Here is a 21,444-nt window from a genome sequence, read left to right as displayed (position 1 = left end):
TCTAGGATTGTCTGGGGAGGCCCTGCTCTTGATCCCGCCTGCCTCACAAGTGTGATTGGCAGAGATGAAGGACAGTGGCCCCCCTGGCTATGGAACTCCCTTCCCAGGGATATTAGATCGGCCCCCTCCCTCCTGACTTTCTGAAAAAAAAAACCTGGCTTTTGAGCAAGCTTTTGAGAATGCAGAATAGATAACACGGAACTATGAATGATGAACATGGAATGACCCGACGATGTTACTGGATAACGTATTGTCGAAGGCTTTTTTCAGGCTATATGGCCATGTTCTACAGGCATTCTCTCCTGACGTTTTGCCTGCATCTATGGCAAGCATCCTCAGAGGTAGTGAGATCTGTTGGAACTAGGAAAAAAGGGTTTATATATCTGTGGAATGACCAGAGTGGGACAAAGGACTCTTGTCTAATGGAGCTAGGTGTGAATGTTTCAACTGACCACCTTGATTAGCATTTGATGGCCTGGCAGTGCCTGGGGCAATCTTTTGTTGAGAGGTGATTAGATGTCACAGATTGTTTCCTCTCTGTTGTTTTGCTGTTGTAATTTTAGAGGTTTTTTTAATACTTATACTTACTGGATTTTTAGCAGGATGACACCAATGATTATATGTTTTAACGGTGTTTATATATGACTTATATTGTAATGTTGGTTGTTTTTAATTGCACTTTTATGAATGCCTGGCATCGAATTGTGCTAATCTGTAACCCGCCTTGAGTCGCCGTATGGCTGAGAAAGGCCGGTTTATTTATTTAATTTATTTCGTATACTTCTACCCCGCCCTTCTCAACCCCCGAGGGGGGACTCAGGGCGGCTTACAAAAAGGCGCATCTTGGTGCCTACATAAATACAATAACATATAAAACCAGCAATTAAATGGTCAACAATTAAAACAACAATATATCTCACAATCGATAGCCAATCTCAGACACAGTGTTCGCCAGCTCAGAGTCCATATTTAGTTCCACAATTGTCCATTCCTATCCGTCGTCACAGTCCTTTGTTCATCTGCCAGATTGCCCAAACGCCTGGTCCCACATCCATGTTTTTAATTTCTTTCTGAAGGAAAGGAGGGATGTTGCTGATCTAATTTCCCCAGGGAGTGAATTCCATAGGTGAGGAGCCACTACTGAGAAGGCCCTGCTCCTCGTCCCCGCCAATCTCACTTGTGACAGAGGCAGGGCCGAGAGCAGGGCCTCCCCAGAGGATCTCAGACTCCGAGGTGGGACGTAGAGGGAGATGCGTTCGGACAGATACGCTGGGCCGGAACCGTATAGGGTTTTGTAGGCCAAAACCAGCACTTTGAATTATGCTCGGAACTGGATCGGCAGCCAGTGGAGCTGACATAACAGGGGGGTGGTATGCTCCTTGTATGACGCTCCGGTGAGCAGTCTGGCTGCCTCCCGCTGGACTAATTGAAATTTCCGAACAGTCTTCAAAGGCAACCCCACGTAGAGTGCATTGCAGTAATCTATCCAGGATGTAACAAGAGTGTGGGCCACCGTGGCCAGATCCGACTTCCCAATAAATATCGTAAATAATAAATAAATAAAATAATAAATATTTCCCTTGCAGTATTGTAAACACCAATAATCCCATTTACACCGTTTGAAACTGCATTATATTGTCACATGCCTTTTAACTGCATTGAGCTGCATTATATGAATCTATATCAGGTATGGGGAAACTTGAGTCCTCCAGGAGTTTGGGACTCCAACTCCCAGCATTCCTAACAGCCTCAGCCCCCTTCCTTTTCCCCCTCAGCCGCTTAAGCCGCTGAGGGGGAAAAGAAAGGGGCCTGAGGCTGTTAGGAATGGTGGGAGTTGGAGTCCCAAACACCTGGAGGGCCCAAGTTTCCCCATACCTGATCTACGTGGACCATATAATGCAGTTTGAAGGTGCAGGTTGGATTAATTACGTGTAAGAGTAACGAGGAATACCACTCTTTTCCGAGGGGAGGGGGCGATGTTATGAGAGGGCCGGACGCAGGAATGACGCGCAAACACGCACGACGTCGATTCGCTGACGTCACGCGCAGAGGACGGGGGAAAGCCCGAGCGCCGCGGGCCGGAAGTGACGCTGGCGTCTCGGAGGGGGCGGGGTTCCAGGGCGGTAATGGCGGCGGCTGGCGTTCGCAGTTGTTGAAGCCTTCGGCGTCTGAGGAGGTGAGAGGCCTAGTCGGTTGACGGCTGTTTCTTGGCACTTGGAGTGTGTTTGGCGAGGTTGTGAGGGGTTAGTGCGGCCTGTTCTTTTTCTCCTGTCACGTTTGTGGTAACAATTCCCCGCCCCCCTTTCCGAGAGAGACGGAAGGTGAGGGACCAGGCCTGTTGTCTAAAGCAGAGGGTTTGCTTCCAAAGGAGGCGGTTAACCTTGGCTTGGAGGGGGAAGCCAGGTAGGAGCCGCCTGACGAGGCCGAGGGAGAAGTCTCGAAAGGGGCCTGTGCTTAATCTGTTGTGTGTGGGGCGTTATGTAAGTTGTGAGAGGATTATGGCCGGGCGAAAGGAGGAGAAAAGCTTAGCATGGAGGGGAAGGAGGAGATTGTCGCTGGAAGACGCGACGTGGAAGGAAATACAGGGGACTCCAGCACACGCTGCTGCAGTACGTATATTATAATGTGGAAGAGCTCTTCCCATCAGAAATCATAGAATCATAGAATTGGAAGAGACCTCATGGGCCATCCAGTCCACCCCCTGTCAAGAAGCAGGGATATTGCATTCAAAGCACCCCTGATAGATGGCCATCTAGCCTCTGTTTAAAAACCTCCAAAGAAGGAGCCTCCACCACACTCCGGGGCAGGGAGTTCCACTGCTGAACGGCTCTCACAGTCAGGAAGTTCTTTCTCATGTTCAGATGGAATCTCCTCTCTTGTAGTTTGAAGCCATTGTTCCGCATCCTAGTCTCCAGGGCAGCAGAAAACAAGCTTGCTCCCTCCTCCCTGTGACTTCCTCTCACATATTTATACATGGCTATCATATCCCCTCTCAGCCTTCTCTTCTTCAGGCTAAACATGCCCAGCTCCTTAAGCTGCTCCTCATAAGGCTTGTTTTACAGACCCTTGATCATTTTAGTTGCCCTCCTCTGGATACATTCCAGCTTGTCAACATCTCTCTTCAATTGTGGTGCCCAGAATTGGACACAATATTCCAGGTGTCATCTAACCAAGGCAGAAAAGGGGTAGCATTACTTCCCTGGATCTAGATACTATGCTTCTACGGATGCAGGCCAAAATCCCATTGGCTTTTTTTGCCGCCACATCACATTGTTGGCTCATGTTTAACTTGTTGTCCACGAGGACTCCAAGATCTTTTTCACACGTACTGCTCTCGAGCCAGGTGTCCCCCATTCAGTATCTTTACATTTTGTTTTTCCTGCCAAAGTGGAGTATCTTGCATTTTCCTGTCATTTGAATCCATTGCTCCGTGTCTTTGTCTCCAGAGAAGCAGAAATCAAGATTGTTCCGTCCTCAATGTGACATTGTTTCAAACAATTAAATATGGCTGTCATGTCATGCCTTCTTAAACTTTGCATCACCAGGCCAAATACACCTGGCTCCTTCAGCCATTCCTTATGGGACTTGGCTTCCCAATCTTTTATTTATTACTAGCCGTCCCCTGCCCCGCGTTGCTGTGACCCACGGGGGGGGGGGGGGTTCTGTGTGGGAAGTTTGGCCCAATTCTATCATTGGTGGGGTTCAGAATGCTCCGTGATTGTAGGTGAACTATAAATCCCAGCAACTACAAGTTCCAAATGTCAAGATTCTATTTTCCCCAAACTCCAGCAGTGTTCACATTTGGACATATTGAGTATTCGTGTAGAGTTTGGTCCAGATCCATCGTTGTTTGAGTCCACAGTGATCTCCAAAACCAAAGGACACTACCCACCAAACCCTTCCAGTATTTTCTGTTGGTCATGGGAGAACTGTGTGCCAAGTTTGGTTCAATTCCATTGTTGGTGGGGTTCAGTATGCTCTTTGATTGTAGGTGAATTATGAATCCCAGCAACTACAACTCCCAAATGACAAAATCAATTTTTTAAGTGAAGAACATACATTGGGTTGTTAGGTGTCTTGTGTCCAAATTTGGTGTCAATTCGTCCAGTGGTTTTTGAGTTCTGTTAATCTCACAAACGAACATTACATTTTTATTTATATAGACTAGCCGTCCCCTGCCACATGTTGCTGTGGCCCAGTCTGTGTATATGTGTTTTCTGTGTGTATATGTGTTTAAAGACTGACTGGGTAAGATTGCAGGAATAAATCTATGACTAGTAATTTCCAACTTTGAGATTACTAGCCACGTGCACTACCATCTTCAGGTCCTCCAAATCTAGGAAGGAGCACAGCTAGTGTATCAGCCAAAGGTGATAGTAAGCACTCCTGACCATTGCATCTACCTGGGCTGACATTTGGAGAGACAGATTCAGGAGTACTCCCAAGCTGTGAAGACAGTAAACCCATCCAGAACTGATTGACATATCTCCATCCCCAGATTAGGACCCTTGTTGGCAACCAATTCTTTTTTGTCTGAATTCAGTTTCAATTTGTTCTTCCTCATCCAGCCCATTACCTGCTCCAGGCATTCATTCAGAGGAGACACAGTATCCATAGCTGAAGCTGTTTTTGAAGGCGCGGAGAAATATATTTTGGTGTCATCAGCATATTTTACAATTTTTAACCAAGGTGCCATTCTATCCCCAATGTTCTTTAATATTTACTATAAAGCCACTCAGAGAGATCACCTTGCCCATGTTTATGGATGATCTCTCCCAGTGGCTTCATAGTAAACATTAAAGAACATTGGGGATAGAATGGCACCTTGGTTTAAAATTGTAAAATTTTATTATTTTGGATGCCAGATAAATTTAGTTTCTGGTTGTTTGAGAGGTGCTATTAAAAATAGGCCTAACTGATAATAAACTCCATACCATACTATACCATGCCACAAACTCTGTAGTGACTGGATATTATAATATTTACTTGAATGTAATGCTTACCTTTTTTGGCTGCACTAGGTTGTGCATTGGATTTGCGTAATTTGGTAATCTTGGTGCTGATCCAAAGCAAAAGAGGAAGCTGTTTCAGAAGTTGCACCTGGAGCTCTTATTTGAGGGATGTCACCTCAAATTTGATTGCCAGGCTTAATGCTATGCAGTCCTGGAATTTGTAGTTTGGCAAGCCACTAGCATTCTTTGGTAAAGAAAGCTCAAGACCTTGTAAAGATACATGATTTCATAACATTGAGCCAAGGCTGTTAAAGTGGATTCATTTTACAGCACAGATGCATCCTAAGGTTTTCCTTTCAATTGCTAAAAGCCTTGGTGTTCTAACACTTTTGTTTTTAAAAAATCAAATCTAAGCATGTAATTTTGACCAGATTACAAAGAGTGCATTTTTGCTACTGCACATTATATTTACCAGCAAATCCTTTTTCTTTTTTTTGGTTTCAGAGTTTGAAAATTGAGGGGCACATTAGATTCAGTGGTACATTAGAATAGAGTAAATACAGTAATATTAAATACAGTAATTATAAAAGCAAAAAAAAAAGAAACTTAATGTCACACAGTCATAATTCTGTTTTACTATATTATGAAAACAGCTCTTTTATTTAAATTATATATTTTTGATATTTCTGCTGGTTGTTTGAGAGCTCCACTTAATGGAGAGACTATTGTATGGATTTCCCAACATGCAATAGCAATATTACTTTCACTGAAGCAATTCAGTAGACGGGGCCCAAATGATGTGCTAGTTTGTGCATTGGATTATGGCTGCATCTACACTGTAGATATAATGCAGCCTGGCTCTGCTTCAACATAGGATTTGTAGTTTGGTAAGGCACAATCAGTCTAAAGATATTCTGAAAACCACAACTCCCTTGAATCTACAGCATTGAGCCATGGCAGTTAAAGTGGGATCAAACTTTATTAATTGCCCTTGTGGCTGAAAGACCCAAAGTGGAGGCAAGTACGGACTGACACAGAAAGGGTGAACATCAATCCCTTTCCCTCTCACCTTTTCCCTGAGGTAACATAGCAGGCAAAGCCAATGTGGTATAGTGGTTTTTGAGTGTTGGGAACAGGGTTCAAATCTTCACTTGGCCATGGAAACCCGTTGGGTGACTTTGGGCCAGTCACACTCTCTTAGCCTCTCAAGAAAGCCACGGCAACCCCTTCTCTCAACAAATTTTGCCAAGAAAACCATATGATAGGTTTTCTTGTATGAAATGCCTTGAATGGACATACAGACACAAATTCTGGAGAAAAAACAGCAAAATGAAGTGCATCCAACCCTGTAAGAACTTATCCCCCACCTTGACTATAAGCAGGCAGAGGGAGGAAACAAGATAGTGCGATCAGTATAGCAGTGTTCTCTTGGCTAAAGTTTGGTTTCTGCTTTCAAATCTGCAATTGATGAGGTATATAGCTTGCTCTGTTCCAAATAGCTTTTGCTTCAGAGGGCTTTGGAACTCCCAACTACCAGAAGCCCTAGCCAACTTGTCCAAAAATCAGGAATTCTGGAAACAATCTCTCAAACACCTTGAGGGTCACAGGTTGTGGAGGCCTAGCGTAGTGGATTTTTGGGGTGTATATGCATTCAAGTCATTCATGATTATTTATTTACTAAGTAACCAAACACTTGTGGCTACTCCTTGCTGATAAGAGAGTTATGTGGCCTGTAAATGAATCTTTTAAATCACGTAACCATGTTTCCTTGTTGAATTGTATATGCTTTAGTGAAGGGAAACTTCTTTCAGTTTCAGATTTTCCCTGTAAAGCTCTACGCATATTCTTCAGGGATTAGATATCCTTGATAAAATTGTAGCAGATTTAGAGATGAATTACAAGAATACTTATTAGCTTTTTTTTCAACTGGAAACCAGAAGGGTGTATTTAGCTTGTAATAGCATGTATGGTGAATAAGTTATTTATGTTTTGATTACAGTAATTATACCTGTCCTATACAAAAAATAATAACAGGATTAAGGTTAAAAGAGTTTGAAACTTTAAAATAATTTGAATAAACCAAAATATATTAAAATATGAGTTAAAAGAGATTTAAGAGATGTAAACATTTCTAAACCATTTGGGATGAGTTAATGAGGCCCAAAGAGCCTGAAAAACATGTCAAATGCCTGACTGAAGTGAGTGCTGGTAACAGTCAGGAGGAGAGTATTCTATGGTTGGTGTGCTTTGCCTGAGAAAGCCCCCTCCTCTGACCTTACTGAAGGGAAATGGAGGAGCTCTCAAATATCAAGATCCTGAGCCATGTAGGACTTTAAATTAGCATCACAATCATCTTAAATTCCAGCTGGAAACATATTGACAATTCTTTTACATGACATTTATATGATGTACTAGTCGTCCCCTGCCACGCATTGCTGCAGCCCAGTCTGTGTATATGTGTTTTGTGTGTATCTATATTGGTGTATAGGTGTATATGTGTGTTTGTGTATATATATGTGGTCCTGCGCATGCGTTGTAATGTGATTTTTGTTTTTTGGCTTTTTAAGCCTCTTCTGTGTTTTTTAGTATTTTTATGAGTGATGGTCATTTGTTGGCTTGATAGGCGTATTGTGTCCAAATTTGGTGTCAATTCGTTTAGTGGTTTTTGAGTTATGTGAATCCCACAAATGAACATTACATTTTTATTTATATAGATGTGCCAGTCAGAGTTGAGCTGCTGTATTTTGCACTACCTGCAGCTTTTACAAGGGCAGCTCCATGTAAAGCACATTTATTTAGTTGGGAGTTTACCAGTGCATGGGCTATTGTGGCTAGGCTATATCTGTCAGGAAAACATCCAGGCACTCATCCAATAACACCCCACCCAAGCTAATTATTGAAGATAAGGAGAAAGGTTGTCCTATTTCTGGTATATTAGAGAGCACATTGGGCATAATTATTTTCAAGTCTCGATAGGAATGCATTCTGAAAATGGCCTGCTCCACACTTATTTAGGAATTAATCTCAAAATCCGAACAGAGATATATTGTAATTACTGTTAAATGGCTGTTAAAGTGACTGTAACACTTAACAAAGGACAACATACACATTCCTAGAAGGGCTATAAAGAGATCCATATTTCTCAGTTCAGGTTGCCCAACAGGTATTTGGGTCATTTATGCTTTCATACTGTAGTCCTTTACCCACTTACCCAAGCCTATGTAAACTTAATGGTCTATATTTTTATTCAGTTTTCATAAGATTATATTGCAAAATCCCTAAAGCGGAATTTTGTTTGGAAACTAGTATAATCTTTTTAATCAAATACTAGCATGAATTCAGATTTAAAATGTTATGGATGAAGTGCATTAAAGCTTTCCCTAGGCTGGATTCTGTAAGGATGGCCAACAAAGTGAGGGCATGGTGATATAATTTTGTTTTCATATTGTTGCATCTGTGACAGATTTTATTGTAGATTAATTGAACATGACCTTCAGTTAAGTGGACACCTGAATACTTGAGCATTTGGGTCTCAAGACCAATTTTTAGGTCCTTAAGAGTTTCCAGCTGCCAGAATTTGCTGATTTTTATTACAGACATATTGTTAGTAATTTTGCAGCTCTAGTTTTAAAAGTCCTATGAGGGTCAAGACCTTGGGGAAAGTGCTTCCTACATCTCTCTAGAGCAGTGGATCTTCAACTTAGGTCCTTCAGATGTACAGATTCACTGATCATTGACATGGCTGGCTGCGGCTTTTAGGAGTAAGTCCAAAGCAACTGGAGAACTAGTGTTTGTGATTCACTGGTCTAGGAGATGCAGAAAAAATTAAAACATAAACATTGAACAAAATCAAGGTATGTGTAGTGCTCTGAGATCCTATGGGAGGTCAGTACTGTCTCTCAGCCTCTGGCATTTGCCCACCCCGAAGCATCATTAAGTAGATATAGAGGAAAGTGGTAATTTTTGAAAATACAAATATATTTTGAAAATACAAATATTTCTGAGCAGATTCTCTATCAATAAAAATGTTTAGCCTTACTGAGCACCTTATACAGAGAATCAGCTGAACTGAGCCACAATGTTCATCAAGTATTCTGTTTGTCTTGCTCTTTGTTCCACTAAGGCTCACACAAATCAAGAGGCTTATGTCAACCTAGATAAGCAGACTTATTGTAGCACAAACCTCTGCAATCTAGAAACCACTTTCATCAGATAGTATGGAATGCTGCTAGTACAAAGACCAAGTATGTCATGTTTTAATGCAAAGGTCAAAATGAAACAACCGAATCACAGAGGCCTGTGATTAAACTAACACTCTGTTGTTTTCTAGATCAGGGGTTCTCAAACTTTTAAAGCTGTGGAGCCCTTTTTGAAGGAAAAACTTTTTGTAGAACCCCAAGAAGTTTTTGGACACAGAGGCTGCATTGCATTTTAAAATTTGACAGATTGGCTGGGCCAGTGGCAAATGGATGGAGAATGTTTGTGTGAACAAATTGAAAAAAAAATGAACAAATTCCTATGCACATCTTATTTTTAGTGCAAAACAGAAAGACAGAGCAATACAATATTTAAAATTTAAAGTTTAATCAACATAAACTTAACAGCATTTCAGTGGAAGACCCCAGGGGCCTTCCAGTCCAGCCTCCTCCTGTCAGGAAAATCACAGTCAAAGCACCCCAACTGATTGCTATGTAGCCTTTGCAATATAATAACATCAACAACAACATTAGAAGGACTAACCCAGGCACCACCCAATCCAGCCTGCTTCTGCCTTGCAGGAAAATCACAGTTAAAGCACTCCCCCAACAGATGGCTGTGCAGCCTTTGCAAGAAGAAGAAGAATAGAAGTAGCAACCCAGAGATCACCCAGTCCAACCTGCTTCTGCCTTGCAGGAAAGTCAGTCAAAGTGGTGGGGAGGTTTCTTAGCCTTCCCGACCAGTGGTGCAGAGGAAGCCTTGCACTTCCTACGCAGAGGGGAGCCCCCTCCCCCCCAGCCCCTGCAGAGCACAGTTTGAGAACCTGTTCTAGATTGATTTTTTTTAATTAAAAAAATGCTTGTCAGTTTGCTACTTTCTGTTCTTATGGCATGAAACTTAGGTTGTGTGGCATTGCATTTTTTTTTAAAGATCAGCATTTTTATTTATTTAAGTACACTCAGGTAGATTTCATCTGGACTTCATGATTAGCTAACTTTTTGGCTTATGTCTCCTACGAATTGTCACTGTGATTAAAAAATTTTCTCCACCTTGAATATAAAGCAATTAATCAAGGCACACACATTTGTGTCAATACAGTGCCTCTGTAGCCTCATATCGAGAATAATGGCAAAAGAAACAAAAGGATCAACTGATTATCTCTGCCTTTTTTCTGGTCCTAGCGATTTTCTGGTCTGCTCTTCATTTTAATTATCCCCATACATAGTTTGAAGTAGAGTATCTTGATTAAGATACAACTTTATTAATTTTTAAAGAAAAGTATAAAACATCTTTAAACAAAACATCTTTTTTTGATCAGTACACGAGAAGTGTAACATTGTAGACAAAATAACTGTCCAAACATAGAAAGAAGCATGGGAATAAAGACTACACTTTTAAAATCGGAATCCTTAATAATTCCCTGTTTCCTTTTGTATCTTTAATGGCTGTCAATAACAAAAGTTTCATAAAGAAATTAGAGTATATTTCCTAGGAGCTGCATTGATGAAAATTGTCATATTGTAGGAAACTTGATTTGAATTTCAGTCCAATTCAGTCATTATCATTTGGCAAATTGTTTCATCAGAGTTAATGCATCCTAATAGATTTCTTAGTAAGTCACCACAGCAAAATGAATGCCTGGAAATTTGGTTTCCCATTACCTTTCAAAGAAGCTTTTAAACAGAGGCTGGATGGCATCTGTCAGGGGTGCTTTGAATGCAATATTCCAGCTTCTTGGCAGGGGGTTGGACTGGATGGCCCATGAGGTCTCTTCCAACTCTATGATTCTATGTGTCACAAAGAATTCCAGTCTCACAGAAGGGGAAAAATCCTGGAAAACTGTTACAATTGAATGTAGCAAGCTCTGCATGCAATTTCAATTAATTCAGATCTTATAAAAGCAAGCTTGTTGTATTCAACTTGTTAATTGTATTTATAATTTTATACAAAACCAGTAGAAATAAATTAAAATGTAATTATTCTGGCATATAGGTTCTTGCTTCTCGTAATTGGATTACAGTGATAATTTTCCCTCATTATAGTTGATTACTAAAGCTTTTAATATGGCTAAGGCTGCATTATATTATACTACTTTACAGTACTTTTGTCCCATAACCTTAGCTTGACATAGAACATAGCCTTTACACCTGATTAAAGATGTAAACATAAACAACAAAATATTTCTAAAGGGAAGCAGGATGAGGAAGTAACATGTCTTGTGGTATATATAGAGTCAAATAAGCAGTTCCCACACAACTAATTGTCTGTTTAATAAGTAGGAATTTTAGCTGTGATTTGTATGGATAGTTTTTATCCTTAATACATGGTAATGCAATTGCAAGCCAATATATGTGTATGGACTTGTGGTGTATGCCATTGTGGTTACGTAATTAATGCAAAGGTCTTAATTTTGTAATCCTATTCTCAGTGTAAACATATGTTCCTGGGGTTATTGTGGCTCAGATGGTAGCAATGGCAGCAGATGGTCAAGAAGAAGTATTTTACCAGTTTTGTTCCAAATGTGCATGTATATCCAATGGATATTGAGTAGACTTCATCCTGCTCTTTGGGTTTAAACCAATGAATTAAACTGATATAAGAACACTATATACTATGTTATGTTATCATCCTACCTAAGGATTGTGAGTTTATGCTTTGAATCATTCCAATACTATTGCATTAATAAGGATTTAATTATTTTGCAGAACAACAATGTCATCCTTCCAAGAAATTCCATCTTCAAGTAGTGCCCTTCAGACTTCAAATTTTGCACATGTTATCTTTCAAAATGTCGCAAAAAGCTATCTTCCTAATGTGCATCTTGAATGCCATTATACTTTGACTCCCTATATACGTCCTCATCAAAAAGATTGGGTTGGTATTTTCAAGGTAAGTAGTATTTTACTATGTTTCAATATAATCCAATTTTATTTTATTTTTAAAAAATGAAGAGAAAGTGGGCAGCAGGATATGAATTGAAATGTTTGAAATTATGTTCCTAAAGTATATATAGAGGTTTACTTTATTGTGAAATCTTCCCCTTTTTGAGGCCACATTGCAATTGTCTGGAGTTGTACAGGTGGAAAGAAGAAATTAACTTTTTACTTTCACTTTCTGTCTTTTGTTATGACTCAGCTACAGTTTAGTTCATATACTGTATGTTGTGGTCATGAGGTAAAATAGAAAATAATTGTAGAACTAATAACGTCCTCTTTTAGAAACTTAAAAAAGACAGAATCAGTTCCCACATCCTTGTACTTTTTCTTTTTGATTCATTTAAGATGTAACCCTATACAAACCTTTCTAAAATTCCCAGTAAACTTTATGAGAGTTTTAGAATTGCACTGCTCAGTTTGTCACCTGTTCATTTACTTATTGTGTCAGAAGTGAATTGAAAATAGAGTTATAACATATAAAAAAACCCCATGAAGTTAAAAACTAGGCATTATACTAAATTTCCTTTGACCAGAAGCTAGCTACTTGGAATGCTTTGGGTGTCGCTGTAAGAAGGTCCTTCATTGTACATGTGGCAGGGCTCAGACTGCATTGTAGTAGGTGGTCTATGATTTGCTCTTCTCCACACTCACATGTTGTGGACTTCACTTTGTAGCCCAATTTCTTAAGATTGGCTCTGCATGGATAGACCTCGGTCTGGAACTCTGGACTGATATGGATTTGAAATTTGGGCTTATATGTATAAGTAATTGTCTATTTAATGTTAATTAGTTTTGTATTTTGATTGTTGTTGTTGGCATCAAATGGCTGCCAGTTGTAAGCTGCCCTGGGTCCCCCCTCGTGGGATTGAGAAGGACGGGATATAAATGTTTGAAATAAATAAATAATAAATAAATTTAATGATGCCAGAGTGCAGTCTGTTCAGCGCCTTCTAAGTCGCTTAGTCTTCTGTGTGCCCAGGGGGGAGTTTCTTATCCGGTATCCACCACTGATTGAGATTTCAGGTTTTAGCCTACAACTTTTGGACTCTCGCTTCCTGAGATGTTTATGCAAGTATCTCTGTAGATCTTAGGAAGCTATTTCTTGATTTAAGGCATTGGCTTGCTGGCAGATATCTGACCATAGGATGGGCTGGAGATGTCAGTGCCTAGGTCCTTTCATTACTAGCTGCTACTTCCCGACACATATCAGAGGGACATGAGAGAAGCCTCCCCACAGGATGGTAACACATCCTAGTGTCCCCTGGGCAACATCTTTGTGGACGGTTGAGTCTCTCACACCAGAAGTGACTTTCGGTATGTCACTGAAATGGCCATCTACATTAAAAGAAAATCCCACTCTGAAATTCAATAGAATTGAATTAGCCAATGTTTTTAGTGGTCAATAAATGTCACAGGGGAGGAGTTTGGACCTCTGCTAAGCATCTTTCAATCTCTAAAAAGTTCCATTTGTAGCATTCCTGAATGAAATGCTATTGTTAGTATTTCACACTTCGTATTCAACTTCTTAATATCTTATCAATTGAAGGAAAGTAGTACATAAATATAAGAACATAAGATAAATCCCTCTGGATTGCCAGAGGCAACATATAAAACCTATAATGCCCATAAACCTGTTTATACTTTTACTCTAAGGTAGCTGTGAGAAGCACAGTACAAGGACATGAGTGCAAAAGCACTTTCAGGTGTTCTAGAGGCAGAGTGGTTGTGATATTGAAAGAATTAGGTAGTCATATGTATTTTATTCTCGTTTTTAGTAGTCTGTTTTTTCTTAGTTTTAATTTTATTGATAGTTCATTTACAGTACATTTTTAAAGTTAATATGTGTAAACTTTTTCGCTATATCTATATTAATGGTGGTAAGCAGCTTTGAGTCACATCATGGAAATAATGATAATAGCCATATTTATTAGTAGTCCTTACTAGTCTATGAAATGTGTACCAAAGGATTGTGGTCTGTATTGAAAATCTGATTGTCTGCACTTCATAATTTCTTTTCTATATCCCCGAAACACCAGTTTGGTTAAAAACGCCCAAAAAACTATTTTTAAACAGCAGATTCAGAGTTAAGAATATTTTCATCCCAACTTGTGGTTTATTGATCTATTAAGCACATAGCGATTTTAAGAGATGTATGCTCTGCCACTTTAAGAGAAGCTGGTATTATAAAGAGATCTAATGTCCAAGCTTTAAAAGCTTTGGATTAAGGAATAATTAGTTCTTCATGAGAATTGATTATCAACGAAGTAGGTCAGTCTTGTCTAGCATATCAGGATTCTGGTTGCTTGAAATTGTCTGTTGAGTTTCTTTATGGAATATGCAGTCTCTTTTGGTATGATTCCCAATCTTATAGTAGTGCTGCTTGACAAAGCATGCTAGAAGCTATTTGCAAATGTATATGTTTATGAGGCGCAACTGCAGATTGCCATTCCTAATACAATAGTCAACTAATGATTTTAACAGCCTACATTGTAATAGTTATTAGTTTTCAGACTAGGAAGACCTAGATTGAGGTTTCTGTTTAGCCATGAAGTGCACTGGATTATCTTGGACCTTTTTTTTTTGTCTTCTAACCTAGGTGACATCACCTCATAGGATTGTTGTGCAAATAAAATAATGTTTAGGTGAGGAACCTGTGTTGTTTAGGGGGAAGATGAGACTTTAAGTAACACTGCTATGTTGCTAGTTTTACTTCAGGATAGGTTTGGCAGTCTTTCAGATGTGCATGCACTGCTTTTTAAAAGTAATCAGCAAAAGAATCGGGAAGTGTACTTATTCTAGCCAGCCTCAGCATAAAAAATATGAGCATATTACAGTTTCATTCCTATTCGCACCTAACTATTTAGTGAGTGCGGGTGGGTGAGTAGGGATCTAATTTTAGGATTATGGTGTTCTGTATTCATGGCAGACATTTCTGCGATGGCAAAAATATGCATGCATGAACTTTCTAGAAAGACCACTCTGACAATATTTGTTTATTTGGAGGAAAATGTAATACAGGGCCAAAGTAGAATGAGAGTGAATTCTGTGAGTATATTTTGAAGTGTTCGTAATAAGACTACAAGAGGATTTTTCTACTCTTTGTTCTCACTGTTTCTGAACAGTATAAGGCTTTTTTAGCTTCTCATTGGCTCCTGTCTGGTTATGGTGGGAAAAGAAAGGTATATGTGACAATCAGTCAAGGCAACAAGTAAGCATAGCTACTGGAGCTAAAGTTCGAGCACACACTAAAATAAATTAAAAACTTGGTTGCAACATGCCTATTTATGGCACGGGAAAGCCAAAATAGAAAAGAATTTTACCAGTCATATCATCAGAGCGCCGCTACTGAAGGTCTGGGAGAAGTATAAAATGAGATTTTATAGTAAAACACCTCTCTGGGTATCGCCCACAGAAGCCTTTCACAAAAGGGAGTTCCCTAGTTGCAGTTGGCATATATATAAGAACTTACTTGATAAGAAAGAAAATCAATACAGCATAAAATCAATGGACGAGCTGAAATCCTTAGATGTAAACTTCTCCTGGTTCCATTTCTATCAGGTAACTGATAGTTTTAGGGAAGATAACAAAATAGGCTTTGCACCGGCAGATTCCTTCTGGGATAGGATAATGGGGAAGGAGAGAAGAGTTATAAAAACCCTCTACACAAAATTGTTGGAGTGGAGGACAGAAAAGGAACTTATTAAGGAGAATATGATTACATGGGCCCAAGATCTGGGCCACACTATATTGTTAAAGGATTGGGAAGATAGCTGGAAAATCAAAATAAAATATACTAAAGCAGCAATTATTAAAGAGAGTTGGTACAAGATGTATACACGTTGGTACCTCACCCCAGCAAGAATGGCCAAATTCCATCAAAGAACAAGTAATTTATGCTGGAAATGTGGTACCAAAGTAGGGTCATTCATGCATTGTTGGTGGCACTGTAAAAAAGTAAAACTTTTCTGGAAGGAGGTACATCGAAACGTGCAAGGGATTATACAAATAAAGTTTGACTTAAAGGCGGACTATTACCTCCTACATCTTCTGGATTTTGAAATGGAAAAGAACAAGGAGAAGCTATTGTTTCATCTTTCAGCAGCAGCCCGTATGGTAATAGCGAGTAAATGGAAAATGAGGGAATTGCCTCCATTGGAGGCTTGGATATATAAGATAAAGGACCTTATGGAATTGGACACACTATCTAATATGTTAGAGAATACTAGTGAAAAGAAAAGTGTAGATTGGAATCTTCTTAGACAATACTTTAAAGAAAAGAAAAATTTAAAGCTATGAGATATGGATGGTTGATGACTGCTAAATAAATAAGTAGCTTACCATACAAGTCGGAAGATATCCCCGGGACTGGTGGGAAGTTTAATGAATCTATGAATGTCTGAACTACATATCACAACCCAGTCTTTCCCTCACTACCCTCCACTGACCTTTTACCTTACCCCTCTACCCGCCCCATACCCCTTTTGGTTTAGCGAAAGTTAGGACTGTTTCGAGTGCCGGCTACAGTAGACATAGAATGATATAAGATTGTTTGTTAAGAGTTTAAGAGTGGTTTTTTCTAAGACTTACATAGTTATCTAAGAGGAAATTCTGAAGAAATTTTTGAGGACACTTATGAGGGAATCTTCTGATGATAACAAATGGGATAACAGGGAATGTCCCCAAGGACGAAAATACCGAACAAGTAGCACGAGTGAAGTAATGTCTATTGCAGCTGTTCTATGATCTTGACTAATTGTATGCATGAATGTATTGTATTGTATGTATCTCAATGAAAACCTCTAATAAAAACTATTATTAAAAAAAAAAAAAAAACTTGGTTGCAAGAGTAGCCATTTAGCTAGTTACTGATAGTAGACTTTAAAATCATGGAAAGGTAAAAGCAAAACATTAGAGGCAATGGAAAAACTGGATTCCTCTGTCACAATTTATTAAGGACATCTCAAATGGAAAGATATTACTTTTATGTTACGTTTTCCCGCATTATGAATGTGGTGTAATAATACGCCTATCCCATAATCCTCTAGAAAGATAATTTACAACTCCCATTATTCCTAGCCAATATGGCAAATTGTGTTGGACTGTAGGTATCTGGAGGGCATAGCAAAAAAAGCTGATGAAGACCATTTTATACATTACCAGCAGTTAAATTAGAGGAAAACTGTATTTCAGAAAGATTTTTTTAACATTTATGTTTATAAATTTACACAGCAAGAGTTAATTGGAGAAGAAATATATAGATGCTTGTCAAGTTTTGAAAGTTAAATATGTCAGAGAAATGTACTTAGTTCTATTGAATTAAGAGTTTGCTGTTCTTGATTTAGGTTGGCTGGAGTACAGCAAGGGATTATTACACATTTCTTTGGTCACCTATGCCTGAAAATTATGTGGAAGCATCAACAGTTAACTGTGTGCTGTCATTTCAAGGTAAATAGTTAAAATGTAAGAGTTTTTATTCTGTGTTGCTGAGAACATCAAACATGCATGTATATTTTCTTAGAAAGTACTGAAAATTGACACAATTTCCTTGGCTCGTAGTATATCTACTTTAAATCTGATTGAAACAAATACACTAATTTATCAGATTGGAACGGGACCTTTGTAACCTTCCAGTAAAATGGCAAGTGTATAGCTGAAGTTGTATCTACATTAATTTCATTTCAAACACTTCCCCCACTCCCACTGTTTTCCCTTTCTGATAAGGTATATAGTAGCATCATGCCTAGGTGAATTTACAGGATGACTTGCCCCAGTGTGTTTCTGTGTAAGATTTAAACCAGTAAAAAAAATTACAATTTATAGCATTAGGCCAGAAGGTATAAATTATGGTGTAAAAGCTCACTAGCATATAGTATTTTGAAGCCTTGCATTTTGTTAGATATTGAGCAATAAAGCATTGACATGCACCTTGTCTTGAACTGTCACATAAAAAAAACCCAAATGTATTTGAATTATAGTTATTACTTTAATGATTGTGTGGATATGAAAAAGGTGTTTCCTTTACATTTCTATGTTCAACAGGATATTATCTTCCAAATGATGATGGTGAATTTTACCAGTTCTGTTATGTGACACACAAAGGTGAGATCCGTGGAGCAAGCACACCTTTTCAGTTTCGAACATCTTCTCCTGTTGAAGAATTGTTAACAATGGAAGATGAAGGAAATTCTGATATGTTGGTGGTGACAACAAAGGCTGGACTTCTTGAGGTTTGATTGAGCAAATTCTTCTGTTTATATAATGGAAATGAATTTACATGAAGTTAGAAATGAAAATGTTTAGAGAAATGTCATGTTGAAGAAATAGGATTTTGTAAAAATGCTAGCATTTTGCTTTGAAATAGATGCACAGATAATTTAGAAGCCTTAAATGAGGTGTCTGTTGAATATAAATCAAATGAGCTGTGGTTGTGATGGAGATGTAGAAAGGCTTCATGGATCTTTGGCTCATTATCTTGCTTGGTATTCATATGTTAACATAAAATAGTGTGTGAATTACTGTGCTTAAAAGAGCAACATAAAAAGAATGTCATAGCTTCAGGGACAAAGAATGAGGTGGGCAGGTTTGGAAAGAATAATGAAGAGACTTGGCTTCAACAGGCTTTTAGGCAAGTCAGTTCCTATGACTGTAAAAACCTGTAACTATATTTTGAGATAGAACTATAGTTGGGAATTTGAGAAGGTTGGGAAATACAACATGGTCAGATATTTAAATCCTCAGCCCAAAATTGCTTCTTCTCTTCTCCTTTCTGGATGCCATCTACTTGATTTTTGCAGTGGGTGGAAAATATATACAATATTAATATTGTGGAAATTTAGCAATGTAGTGAGATTAGGATAAATTTACTTTTGTTCAGATTTGTTTTTGTGTTTTTAGTTCAAAATAGAAAAAACTCTGAAAGAAAAAGAAGATCTATTAAAGGTAACTGCTTCACTTGAAAAGGAAACTGCCCATCTCAGAGAACAAGTTGAAAGACTGGAATCAGAACTAAACTACGAAAAGGAAAGATACGATCAGCTGGAAGCACAGCAGAAGGTTAGTTAATAGGTGATAAAAGCTAATTTTGTGATACCTTTTCAGAGCCACCTGAGCCTAGTCCTTCATTGAAAACCTTCTAAAAAAAATTGGAAAATGCAGTAGGATACATTAATATGCGTACTGTAGCAATGAATTTATTTTCAGTTATTAAACCTTTTAATTTCTGCCTTCCATGTGTAGTTTAGTAATGTTTTCCATATTAAAGTATTTAAAGATGAAATACCATTTATAAGGCTTTTCTCACCTTTGCCTCCATGCTTTTGAAATGGTAGTTTTTAGCATAAATTCGAGTGTGTTCAATACATAGTTTGTTTCTTGGCCATAGTCCTAATTGATGGAACACAGATAAGCTTCTATTCATAGGATGTCACAGGATTGCAGAGTCAGAACTTCAGGTTCAAAATCATTATTGAAGTAAAAGTAATGCATTCAAGATAGAAAAAGTCTTGGTGTTAACTAGCTTAATAAATTTCATCTTCTAAAGAAGTAAAAGGCTAAATAAAAAAAACAAAATCATGCAGCTACATTTTGCCTAGAGAGAGCGGCAAAATGCGTCCTCACTGGAAGGGAAAAAAAGGCAGGAGAGACAATGGAGGATGGCCACATAGCCAGCCTAGGGCAATAAAAATACCACTAAAAAGGAAGTTCCCTCAGAAAGATTCTATTGCTACATCTTCAAAGGGGGAGGAAACAGTGCCGAGGAGGAGGAAAGACAAAGCCCTTTTGTAAACATGCAAAGTAATGTGGGGGAGGAATCCCTCAGCCTAATCCTATCTCTAGTCTATCTATTCATTGAGGTCTGGAAGCTTGATGACTCAAGAGACTTGTGCAGGCCAGGGATGAAACCCAACAGGATGAATAATCACTGAGGAAAGCAGAGGCTGCTATTTTTTTTCTGAATGTGGCAAAAAAACACACCTAAAGAATAATTCCTTTTGCTGCCACATGACAACAACAGATTTAGATTATCCTTCTGCCCCCTTCCTTTATTTTGTCTTAGTCCATGTGCAGTTCTTCTCATTCTTATGGTCTTAGTGATTTCTTCTTTTAAAATTCTATTTAAAATGACTTCTGTCATTTCCTTTTATCCCTACCCTTGTATTTCTTATTTATTTATTTACTTCATTTTTACCCCGCTTTATCTATCTCAGCTCAGAGGGAGACTATATTTTCTCTTTCTCCTTCCCATTTTCACATGGGAGACACCCTCTTAAGCTAAAAAGGTACCATTTGTCTTGTTAACATTCTGAAAAGTTGATCTCTTCTTAGAACTAATTGGAATCATGCGAGACTACCTCCCAGATGGTAGCATCTATGAGTGTCCTAATTACATTAGGGTTATTTGCCTTTTATCTTTTTTGTCCTGGCTAATTTCTTTCTTTTCAAGAGACAATTTTCATTACTTTATTAAGCTTTGAAGCCCTTGTTTGATGGCTTGGTGTGGATAACAGCAGAATTAATAGAATTGAATGAAGTGGACCTGTGGCCTCAGGGTTTTCAGGAACAGGATGGAGAAAAAAGTCTGAAGGAGGGGAAAGAGGTTTTGGGATAATAATGCTAGCATCTCAGAACTCCCAGTGAAGTTGACTGCTCCAGATTTGATTATCAACTAAATTATTAGTAGCATTTCTCTCAGATAGTAAGATGAGAAAAGTTTGTCTGTAGATTTGACACAGCTATTTCCAAAAAGTTCTTTGTGTCACTTGTGTTGTTGTTATTGTTAGGATAACTTTAAAACTGTTGACACTCTTCAAACGGAAAAGGATAGTCTCAAGAAAAAATACGACGAGGCAACTTCCAAGGTTCTGCAGCTTGAAGAAGATATCATGACTGTTACCCAAAAAGCTATTGCGAAAGAAACAGAGTTAGACAGGTATGCACTTAATATAATGATGTATGTTTCACTCAAATCTCAAAATGTGGTATTAATTTTATTGTTCTTAATAGCTTCAAAGACAAACTCAAGAAAGTTATCCTTGAAAAGGAACAACTTGAGTGCCAGTTAAAGACCGAAAAGGATGAAAAGGAACTCTACAAGGTAAATTTTAATGTACTTAATAGATAGATGAGAGCTTGCGTATACCCACTTTTAAATAGAAAAACAAAAAAAATGACTGTGCTATAGTTTTACCACTGAAAATATTTGTTTGCTTTGAGTGGGCTTTCTCAGTTTTTGTGCAGTCATAGGTTGGTAATATTCAGCTTGCAATTCCCTTCCTGTGGGCCCTTGGTGGAATGGTGCTGTGGAGCTGTGACAGCAGTAGCTAGTTTATTTCATGCTGCTTTATTTTCCATACCATAAT

The 21,444-nt window shown here is 38.5% G+C and overlaps 1 protein-coding gene across 2 annotated transcripts in view; it reads left to right on the top strand.

Annotated features, from left to right (window-relative positions):
• Positions 1-2,069: 2,069 nt before the first annotated feature.
• The window catches only part of TAX1BP1 (Tax1 binding protein 1), a 41,687-nt gene continuing 22,312 nt past the window's right edge, over positions 2,070-21,444 (top strand). For both annotated transcript variants that reach the window (XM_060782021.2, XM_060782018.2), the window contains exons 1-7: positions 2,070-2,176; positions 11,855-12,038; positions 17,428-17,530; positions 18,125-18,312; positions 18,980-19,138; positions 20,866-21,014; positions 21,089-21,179. In XM_060782021.2, coding sequence (XP_060638004.2) covers positions 11,862-12,038; positions 17,428-17,530; positions 18,125-18,312; positions 18,980-19,138; positions 20,866-21,014; positions 21,089-21,179 — 867 coding nt within the window. In that variant the 5' untranslated portion in view covers positions 2,070-2,176; positions 11,855-11,861. The remainder of the gene's footprint in view (positions 2,177-11,854; positions 12,039-17,427; positions 17,531-18,124; positions 18,313-18,979; positions 19,139-20,865; positions 21,015-21,088; positions 21,180-21,444) is intronic.

This window comes from Anolis sagrei, chromosome 6 (assembly GCF_037176765.1).
Source record: "Anolis sagrei isolate rAnoSag1 chromosome 6, rAnoSag1.mat, whole genome shotgun sequence".
Lineage (NCBI taxonomy): Eukaryota > Metazoa > Chordata > Lepidosauria > Squamata > Dactyloidae > Anolis > Anolis sagrei.
Note: the sequence above shows the minus strand (reverse complement) of the source record. Positions and strands in the feature narration are given on the sequence as shown.